At 52.4% G+C, this 10,637-nt stretch overlaps 1 protein-coding gene across 1 annotated transcript; it reads right to left on the bottom strand.

Moving 5' to 3' along the window:
- Nucleotides 1–2,335: 2,335 nt before the first annotated feature.
- On the bottom strand, nt 2,336–9,946 carry R3hcc1 (R3H domain and coiled-coil containing 1). Its single transcript, XM_005355452.3, has 8 exons — nt 9,917–9,946; nt 9,471–9,598; nt 8,954–9,091; nt 7,585–8,317; nt 6,570–6,742; nt 5,163–5,233; nt 3,478–3,573; nt 2,336–2,637 (listed from the first exon to the last, which is right to left on the bottom strand). The coding sequence occupies exons 1-8, from the start codon at nt 9,923–9,925 to the stop codon at nt 2,504–2,506; spliced, it is 1,482 nt and encodes a 493-aa protein (XP_005355509.1). The 5' UTR covers nt 9,926–9,946; the 3' UTR covers nt 2,336–2,503.
- Nucleotides 9,947–10,637: the final 691 nt, after the last annotated feature.

The following is a 10,637-nucleotide window of genomic DNA, read 5'->3' as shown; positions in this document are numbered from 1 at the left end:
GCTCAGAGACCCACCCAAAGGTGTTTCCCAGGTGGTTGTAATCCCGTCCAGGTGACCATCGAGGTTACCAATCACGACCTCTTCCAGTTAAACCAACTTCTGTATTCCAGGCAGTTAAAGCCACACTTTAAAGTACAGTAGCAAGACATGCATTCCAAGACTCCAAGGGGAATGACTGAAGATTTGGATGGTTCTGCCACAGGACAGGAAGAGAAAATCGTGGGGACGTGGGAGGGGCCCTTCACCTCCAAGTCTGGCTGAAGCTTTTGCCAGCTGACAGTGCTGGCACAGATAACATTGTGACTGGTGCTAGTATAGAAACAGTATTCATTTTATATAGAGATCTTTCAAGTAGGAACGTTAAAATAGCAAGGAATTATGACGTATAAATGGCCTTTCTCCTGTCCCAGCTGTAAACCTACAATTCCCAAGAACTTCACCAGAAATCTCAAGACCCTTGTGCTGGCCTCACGACCCATGGTTTCACCTTATCAGGGTACAGTCCTATCCCAAGACACCTCTGGAGCTACCCTATAATCTCACTGTCAAGAAGGGGAAGAGGTTGGGAGTGGGACTTAGAAACCCATCCATAATACCAAAGGCTTCCAAACCCTTGTGTAGAGCTAGTTCCTAAGACACGTAGGAACCACTGCCCTTTGAGAAGCCCCACCCAGCTCTCAGGTGGGCCTTACTCTTTCCCTGAGCACCTCTTATTCCCTGTAACTTAAATTTATATTTAAAATATTTTAAATAAACTTTAACCCTGCTTCTTTCTGGCTCGTCTGAAGTTTCTTCTCTGCAGCAAAGTCAAGGACCCAGAGGTCTCTAAGGGGGAAGGGGACCTCAGGCTGCTGTTGATGGTGCAGTCTCCTGCAGCACTGCTAATGACAGGTCTGACTTGTGGTACCCTGCTTGTTGCTGCAACCATATACCCAACAAGAGGGACTTAGGGGAGCAAGGATTTAGGCGCGTGGTTTGAGGGCAGGTGCAGTTTGAAGCTATGGCAAGAGGCGCAGGAAGCTGCTTGCTCACATCTCAGTGGGCCAGGAAAAGAAAAGGCCAACACATGAGTTTCCCCCTTCAGCCTAGGACCCCAAGGCATGGGATGGTGTTACCTGTGTTCAGGGTGGGTCTTCCCTCCTCATTTGGAAATGTGTCTCCCATGGGACTCTAGATCCAGTCCAGTTGATGCTAAAAGATAGCCATCACACAGCCCTAATATATAATACCATTTTTTTCTTTTCTATACCTATGTAACTATTGTTGCTGTGATCATACCCGAGAGAAACAATGTACAAGGAAGGAAAAGTGTTCAGTTGGGCTCATGGTTCAGTCCACTGTCAGCTGGCTCCATGTTCCTGGGCTAGTGAGACAATGTCGGTCCTAAATTATCGATTCTGCTACCAACTGGATTCTAGGTGATACCCATCAAACCTACCTCACCACACACACATACTTGTAGGCTGGAGTGAAATGTTTCCTCTTTGTACCTAGGTTTCCTTCCAACCACTGCCCTTGGGCCCAAAGCTTCCTACACCTAGGAGTGCCATACATATTTCATCTCACACTTTCAGGAATGGTCCCTATGCCCTTCCAAAGTTCCCTGTGATCTGGAGGGCTCTATCAGTACAGGCTGCAGCTCCGAGAAGCAATTGGAGAGACCCGAGCAGCAGCTGAAGTCAGCTGTAGACTGTCTTCAACAGCTGCTACTCACTGGAACTTGGGGAAGGACACAGCAGTATGTCAGAAACAGGCAGGACAGCTAGCCACAGGGCAGCTTCCCAGGGGAGAGTGGGCACTGGCAGAGCAGGGCTCCTGTTCTCCATAAGCAATCCTGTGTTATGAGTGTGTTGACCCCAGCAAACCTGAGATCAACAGGGACCCCAATCTCCAGAGTGGGTTTCCAATACTACACCCAAGACTCGAGAGAGGCGAGCACTCTCCCGTCCTACAAGGATGCCCTGGGTCCGTTTCTGAGGGGACACCTGGCATGCACTCAAGTCGCACCTCTTGGCTTTGTTCGAGCTTACTTAGGAGCCCTTTTATGATCCACATCTGCAAATAACGCCTCAGCACTGCTACGCCCACAGCTGTGCACAGCTGTGTACAGTTAGTTGCCCACAAGAAGATGGCAATCTGGGGTTGCTGAAACGGGGATACTGGGCAAGTGACATGGAGCAAGTACCACGTACTCCCCAAACACGGCCACCAGTGCACAAATGCCCCCGAAGTGAAGATGGGACTTCTAGGCAAAGTGACCTGATGCTCAGTAACCACGGGCCCACGGTAAGAGATGGAACAGCACCCTCTAGTGTCCCTCAAGACCACACTTGGATGCAATCAACACAACCTTAAATTTTTATTTCTTCTCAAAATTTCTGGGACCAGCTCAACAAAAGCCTACCGTGTCCTACAGCAGCTCCAGCGGGGGCAAAGGGCTGTCCTTGGGTCATTGAAAGCATGGTTGGGGCCCAGCCTAGTCTGGACAGCTGGCTGTGGGGCCTCAAGATGGCAGGAGACTCGGGGCAGCAGGCAGCTCTTTCCTTCTGTTGTGTTGGAGTCCCAAGGCCCGGGCCACCAGCCTGCGGGCCACCGCCGAATCTGTCTGTGGCCTCTCCTTCGCTAGCTGCAGGAGCTCTGAAAGGAAGAGTCAGGGGGTGGGACTTGGATTCGAGGCCAGGGATGTCTCTCCTCTGGGTGACAGACAGAGCAGCCTTGAAAGCCAGTTGAGGGTCAGCCCATGTCTAATGGTATGGAGCAGAACTGGGGCCCTACAGCAGCCAGGGGTGCCTGTGAGAGGGCCCCATGCCTGTATTTCTGCCTCCCTGTGGGACCTGACACAAACTGACCCCTCCTGTCAACCTGGTTCATCGTGCGGTGAGGATGAGGAGGAACTAACCCAGCATCTCCTTGCTCTGTGAGGCCCTTAGGAAGAAAACACTCAGGAGAGGACACCTGGATTATTGGACATAAAGACGGGATATTGTTTCTAAGAAGCCTAGGACAAGGCCACGTCAGCATTCACAGTGGCATGAATAGCTTTGGTAGACCTCCCTTGGGCCCATTCTGCTGGTTCCAACTTTGCTCCTCTTAGGGCACCATGCTTTCTGGAAGAGGAAATGGAGGGAGCTCACAGTTGGCATCCGGCTCCTGCACAGGTAAGTTAAGTCACAGAACCAAGGTCCCATCTAGGGCTCATCCCAAGGCCCAAGAACGTTTTACCCTTCCGGAGGACAGTCTTCATGGCCCTCTGGAAGGAAGGTGGGGCTTTTCCTAGATCAGTGACCAGAGGAAGGCATGAGTGGGAGGACAAACGCACATGGTACCTGACCCTAGGCCTTCTCCGGGCCTAAGGGACGCTGAGCCCCATTAGCTACTATAGCCCAGGCTCTTGAAGAGCAGGGAAATAAAGAAGGGAAAACAAACCAAACACAAATGCACACACAGCCTCCCCGTGGAGGGACAGGCTTCCCTTACTTGGCCTCTGCAAGGCTTTGAGCTTCGACTGCTTGGTTCCCTGTGTGAGCGGCCGGATCTTGAGCATGGAGAAATCCTTGGCCAGGGCCTCAGCAGCTGGAGAAAGAAGAGGAGATCTGGGGTGATGTTTGTGCTATGTGAACCACCCACCCCAGGGGTCTGTAGTACAAGCATTACCCCAAACTGCCACAGCCACTCTATACATCCAGTCCCAGCTGCTCGGCCCGATCTACCTCGGTAAAGGTGACGACAGTGTCACCTTGTGCCCAGATCCCTAAGGAACTGTACAGTGGGCACTGTCTGTGCTGACAGACGATGTCCCAGCCCAGTGTTCAGATACTCACAGCAAGATATGCAGGCTCTAACTACGAAACTCAGAACTTAGAGCAGACTCTCCTTCTATACCCCCAAACCCCCAGGGACTCCAGTACTCCCTGCACCACCACACTGAGCTAAGGCGCATCTGACACCAGGACATAGCAGATGTGTGATCTGGACAAAGAAACCGAGGCCAGGGCATGATAAGCTCTTGCTATACTATTTATGGCAGGCCCAGGAGGCGGTACCCCAGTGTACTGGCTGGTTCTGCATCAGCTTGACACAAGCTAGAGTCAGAGAGGAAGGAACCTCAGCTGAGGAAATGCCTCCCTGAGATCCAGCTGTAAGGCATTTTCTGAATTAGTGATCATCGGGGGAGGGTCCAGCCCATGGTGGGTGGTGCCATCCCTGGGCTGGTGGTCCTGGGTTCTATAAGAAAGCAGGCTGATCAAGCCAATAAGGAGCACGCCCCCGCCCCCCATGGCCTCTGCACCAGCTCCTGCCTCCAGGTTCCTGCCCTGTTTGAGTTCCTGTCCTGACTTTCTTCAGTGATGAACAGCAGTGTGGAAGTGTAAGCCAAATAAATCCTTTCCTCCCCAGCTTGCTTTTTGGTGATGATGTTCCATTGCGGTGATAAAAACCTTATCTAAGATACCTAGTCAGAGCTTATTCTTCCGTAGTCCTCGGGGGCCACTTGACCTTTCTTCCTACCTCCCTTCCCGGGGCTCCCTCCCCATCACTCCCCCTGCTCCCCCCCATCCTCAGCTTTAGACTTTACAAGGGCCAGGCCAGACCCAAGCAGGGTACTCCCAGCTCTGATGTGCACACAGTTTTGAATGGGAGAGTCTTATTTAAGTGGAATGACAGGGACAGCTTGGGACAGTGGCTGAAGGGGAGGCTGCATGGTGCTCTAGCTTCCACAGTGAGAGGCCTGTAATCCACCATAAACCCCAGCATTCTGGGGGGCAGGGGATGGACCCCACAACTGGGGCTGACATAAAGACTGAACGATAAGGCACCTGCTTGCATCCTGTGCTAAATGCCTGTGAGCCAGGGCAGCAGCACCTGATGCCTTTCTTCAGTTTGGAGAAGGACCTATGGCTTGGCCCATGCCACCTGTTCAGTAAATGCCACTGATCCGAACACCTCTGTTCTGAAAGTGCCAATAGAAAGAGGAAAGGCTAAAGCGTTCCCCAGGCCACAGCCCCCGGCACCCAGACTGTGGTTCGGGCTTGCTGAGAGTTGAGCGCATGGGCTGAAGGTAGTCTAGACCTGGATATAGATGGCCCTCCACCTAGGGGACCCAGGCACCTCTGCTCTCAATGGAGGCCAGAGAAGGAGCAGAGCCCAACAGGAAGCCACCTTACCTGAGGCCTGACAGGGAAAGATGCCGATGGCATGAGTGTCATCCACCCACTGGATCTTGAACCCCTTCTCTCTGTGTGGGGAGAGGACACGGGAGCTCACAAAAGCCAGTGCTCAAGACCCTTCCCCTTGGATCCTGCAGACCAGATCCCTCCCAACTCAAGCCCCGAGACCAAGCTATCTCCTCTGTTAGAAGCGATCACTGGCACACTTTCTCACTAGAGCATTAAGTCAGCTGCAGAAAGACCCACTGCCACCCCGCAAACAGGTCAGCATCTGGGACAGAATGAGACAGAACTGGAAGGCTCATATAGCCCAAAGCAAAGAATGACGACAACTCCCCAGATACTGTCATAGCCAGGCTGAGCATGGACTCTGAGTAAGAAAGCTAAAAGGCAGGAGAGGAGAGAGGTCCAAACAGGCCTATCAAGGACATGGCTCTGGCTGGCCCTCTCCCTGTTCCTCACGAAACCATCACGAACTCTGTGTCTAGGGGGAACTAGAAGCAGTTTCAGAATGGCCCTACTCCTCTAGTGGCACAGCCCGCTCGACAAGGGATCAGTGGTGGCCCTGTGGGGCCATATAGTTAGAGACAGCTGAAAAAGTAAACTGCCACCCTCTTGGCTGTCCCCTCAGCACGGGTGCAGAAGACAAGACACAGACGTATGGAAAACAGTTTCAGAGAGGAGGGCCAGGAATAAAGGGGTCTTGTTTTATTTTTATTAGATTTATTTTATTTTTATGTGTATTAGTGTTTAGGTTAAGTGTGTACCACATGCATGCCTGGTGCCCAAAGATATCCTGGAACTGTAGTTACCAATGATTTTAGCTACCATGTGCGTGTTGGATCCCAAGCCCCGGTCCTCTACAAGAACAGCAAGTGCTCTTAACCTTTGAGCCATCTCTCCTGCCCCAGAAAGGGGTTTTAAAAAGCCCACATAGGTAAAGCAAAGACAAATGGAAAAAAATGCAAATTAGAAAAAAAAAAGAAGAAGAAATGGCAAATGGTTGCATCCATGGGAATCTGGGAGAAGCCAAGGAGTCCTGTCTCTTGAGTGTCTCCCTCCAGGCTACATCGGACCTGCTCCAGCCAGGTACCCCCATATATAATTGTCATGCAGGAAGGCCCTCAGGCTACGAGAAGCCCATTGACCCACTGGCATCTGGACAGCTGTGTCCTGAGACGGATAGAAGGCCTTGTGGTCCCAGCAAAGGTGTGCACACACAGACCTTGGCCCACGTCTAGGCGGGTGCTCAAACACCAACCCCTCCCCTTCCTTAGAGTCATCAGGCTGACCTGCCTCAGAGCAAGTAGCCCAGACATCAACACCTCCCTCAGCCTTCCGTTCTGGGGCAAGTAGGGAAGGGCTACCCTAGCGTCTCCCAGGCCCCCCACCTTTCCTACTCACTGGAACTCAGAGAAGATGGCCAGCAGGTCCTCAGTCTTGAGCGTTGGCTTAAAGTCATAGATCTCCACCACGTGGGCCAAGTCCCTCTCCCCAGGTAGCTCTTCTGCAAAGGAGGATGTGTCCAGGTGGATCTTCTCTACCTCAATCTCCTTTTCAGTCAGGTTGGCTGTGATCTGGGAGCAAACAGACCCTTTGGCAAGGGAGAGCTGTGACCCAGCTGTGATTCCACCCCCCCCCCCCAGCCCTGTCATGCTTTCCAATCTGATAGTTCTGGGGGAGAAGTCTGTTCAGTTGGAATCTGGTTATGGCAACTTGATTTCTCAGAATGTGGGTGTTTTAGCGGAAGGTGCTTGGTTCTATGGAGTTCCCACTAGATGACTCCCAACTGTGACCACTGTGTTTCACCTGAACTTGAAAAGTGCATCCTATATACTATATACCCTTTTTACAGATGGAGGGGCAATGAGTTAAGTAGTTTTAGCCCCAAATTGCATAGTCTATAGAAAAAAAAAGCTGGACAAAGCCAGTATCTTTATTTTTCTTACTACAAATATGATATTCTCAAAGACTGTGCATAAAACAGCAATCAAAGATACCCAGCCTCTCCATTGGTCCAAAGTCAATGTTAGGGGCAGGCACATGGTGTCAAGAAAACACAATTTCTAAGGCAGAGCTCCAGGCAGGAGGGTGATTTTCTCGAACAGAGAGCAACGTGCCTGTGAGGACTATGTTTCCACCACCTTGTGATGTATGCACTACTTTTCTTCATATGAGGAAACGACTTTAAAAAGCAAATGACTTGCTCAGGCCTGACCATCTCCTAAACGGTCGGACTGAGACCCAACTACACCGTTCCTTCTCCAGGTTCCCCGCCTTCCATTACCCAACACCCAGGCCTGAGCCATTTTTCATACATCCCATTAGCACAGCCCCTCCCTCACCTCCAGCCCAAGGCCCTGAGGCCACACCCACCTCACCTCCGCCCTCCCTTTTCTGGGTTCAAGAGCCTCATCACCTCCTGCAGTAGCTCGCTGAAACAGTCATGGTGGGTGTCATCATCCTCTTCCTCCTCATGCATCTTTTCTTCTTCTTCATCCACCTTCTCTTCCTCCTCCACCTTCCCTTTCTGCTCGTCCGGCTTCTCTTCCTCCTCCTCCACCTTCCCCTTCTGCTTGCCTACACCCTCTTCTTCCTGACCCACCTTCTCTTTCTCCTTTCCCTCTCCCTTTTCCTCCTCTTGGTCCACCAGACTCTGCACCAGCCGACTCCTACTTTCCTCCTCCAAGGCCAGCTGTGGGCTGGACCCCTGCTGCCTGGCTCTCTCCACCCCTTGTTCCTTCTCAGAAGGATTCTGGGAGGGCTCAGGGTCAGCCAGCTCCAGCTGTGAATGATTTGCATAGCCTGAATCAGCGCTCTTCGCGGTTCCCAGAGTCACCAACGTGGGAACTGCCTGGTCAGCTTCAGGGTCCCCAGCCCCCCTAGGCTCTTCTGAAACTCCACCAGCTGGGGCCTCTCCCCTGAGGCCTCGGATGGAGGGTGCTACCGGTTCATCTTGCCTGCGTCGCACGGGGGGCACATACAAAGGTTGATCCGGCTTCGGCTTCCATCCACGATGCCACCGGCCAGGAGGAACACCTCGAGAACCAGCAGCTCCTCCCTGATGTGAGGTGTTCCGGGGACCACGGTACTTGCTGGGATGGGAGGCAGGAGGGCAGCAGGGACCAGAGGGGACATCTGAACTGGGTACCCTGGAGTAGGAACAGAAGATTCAGAGCATGTCTGAGTCTACAGCAAAATGACTTACTGGAGCCACGACACTGCCAGGTCAGCATTAAGCAAAGGTCACAACCAAAATGACCCTCAAAAGAATCTCTTACAAAGGCACTGTGGCAAAGGCAAAAATCCTGACACACCCAAAGGGGCTCCCTCATGAACACTACAATCAGATTAGTGGGTGCTGAATTTTTGGTTACACACGAAAGACAGCTAATGCTTGCATTTAGGAGCTGTTATTAGGATCAAAGTCACAGTGATAAGACGTTCATGTTGTGAGATACACACGGGACTAGGGATGACTACAGGCTGACAGACTCTTCCCCTGAACCAAGGTCTCTCTGCAGCACGCGCTCACAGAGAGAGGTGCAGATGTACCCTTCCTAGTCCAGCTACTTTTAGTGTGCACTCTGGCCCAACATGAATGGCTGATGTAGCCAAGTCAGCTGCATCCCCGATGGAGCAAAAGACAACCCCAACTTCACACGACTGGGGGGTTCCTGGCCCTGGTTTCTGCCAAGATCTACCCTCCCTGGCTAGCCAGCTAGCCCAACCATCAAAAAAAAAAAAAATCAATTGCTGAGAGCCCTCCATGCGGTAGGAAAACGCACCTGATGTCCAGGTGACAGACGACGGTCCTCCTCTTCCAGCCCTCCCCAACAGAGAAGCTGCTCAAGAGATCAAAAGTCTCTGCTGTTCTATGGATCAGGTACCGCAGGCGGCTGGAGACTGGGGGGAAAAGGAGGACCCTGGGAAGGAACCAAACTAAGTATTAAGTCGGAGTATTTCACCAAGGCTGCAGGTCCAGTTTCTGGACTTGATTCCCACGGAGGCCACTCCCAGGTTTGTGGTGGCTTAACACTCTGACCAAGCCGGTCCCTGGCTAATTGCAAAGTAGATCACAGGGAGCTACAGTTCCCATCATTCCTAAGAGGGTGGGTACTTTTGCTTGAGTGGGATGACGCTCGGATACAAAGGAAAGATGTGGCTGGATAAGGCGGCAGGGGCTAAAGTCTCAAGTCAGGCGGGGCCTGGCCAGTGGTCCAGTCAGTTACCTGGGCACAGAACCTGGGAGAGGGGCAAACCCTGCCCTTCCTAGCATTAACGTCGCCCCCTAGTTCCCCGTACTTGGATAGCTGCTTCTGCAACAGGAAGCGATCCAGCTCCTCCTGGACCCGGTGGACAAAGTCATTTTCGGCCGAGGAGAGGAAGACACCGTCCAAACAGAGAAGGGCCAGGGTGACAGATGGCAGAGCCTGTAGGGGCGGTAGACAAGATCGGGATAAGAATATAGGCCCGGAGAGCGCCCACAATCCCACGTGTCCGTGCGGAAAGGTCTTCGGTGACTTTTGAATCCCTGGCCTTCGTGGAGTCCGACGGGAGGAGCGTGAGTGAGTGCCGGGCCGAGAGCGCTCACGTCCAGGGCCGGACTGGGTCCTCCGCTCCCAGCGCCGCTCTGCCTAGCGCTACAAGGGTTTTCCAATTCAAGGGCGCAGCCCGCTGAAACCGCCCCGCGACACCCAGCCGCCCTTCCCAGGAGCGATCAGGGGGCCCAGGAGGGGAGCCTCCTATACCTGCAGCATCCACTCACCGCGGCAGCCCGGAAAGTGGCCGCTGCGCTCTGAGTCCCCCGCGCCCCTGCTCCACAGCGGGCTCTGCGCCATCGTGCGGCCGGGAGGAGGTATCGCACCCACTTGCCGCAGAGGGGCGTGTTCCTGTCCTGTTCAGAGGTGGGGCTGGGGCACTGCGCTAACCCGAAAGTCATAGGGTTTCTCCCGTGGAGACGCGACTAAGTGATTAATTAGACTCTTGAGAAAATGGAGGCCCAAAAGGGTGAAATGACTTGTCTAGAGTTACACATGTCAAAAGTGGTTCTGATTCCAAAATCATTCATAGCGGTATATTATTTGTATTTTAGTAAATAAATCTTTCAACCCGAAAACCAGAAAAGCAAGGCAGCCAAGCTGCTAGAGAAGTCTTACCCTCTGCCAAGGCTGTGTGACTGTAGACTAAGCAGCCTAAGCCTCTCTCTCCTCATTTCATACTCTCTAGTGCTGGGATTAAAGGTGTGTGACTCCCTAGAACTAGGATTAAAGGTGTGAGCCACCACTACCTGTATTTGTTTCTGTGTTTTTTTTGTGTAGCCCAGGGTGGTTTTGAACTCACAGAGATCCTTCTGCCTCTGCCTCCCAAATCCTGGGATTAAAGGTATGTGTCACCATTACCTGACCTTTAGCTTTAGCGTTGCCTCTGGTCATCAGGAAAGATTTATTTATTAAAATACAAATAATACAC

This window comes from Microtus ochrogaster, chromosome 17, assembly GCF_000317375.1.
Source record: "Microtus ochrogaster isolate Prairie Vole_2 chromosome 17, MicOch1.0, whole genome shotgun sequence".
Lineage (NCBI taxonomy): Eukaryota > Metazoa > Chordata > Mammalia > Rodentia > Cricetidae > Microtus > Microtus ochrogaster.
The sequence above is the reverse complement of the archived record's forward strand: the minus strand, read 5'-3'. Positions and strand labels throughout refer to the sequence as shown.

Coding starts and splice junctions, on each gene's coding strand:
- R3hcc1 (XM_005355452.3), bottom strand. Junction 5,234..6,569: donor GCCATCTTCTCTGAGTTCCA/GTGAGTAGGAAA, acceptor CTCCCCACACAG/AGAGAAGGGGTTCAAGATCC. Junction 2,638..3,477: donor CAAAGCCTTGCAGAGGCCAA/GTAAGGGAAGCC, acceptor TCTTCCTTTCAG/AGCTCCTGCAGCTAGCGAAG.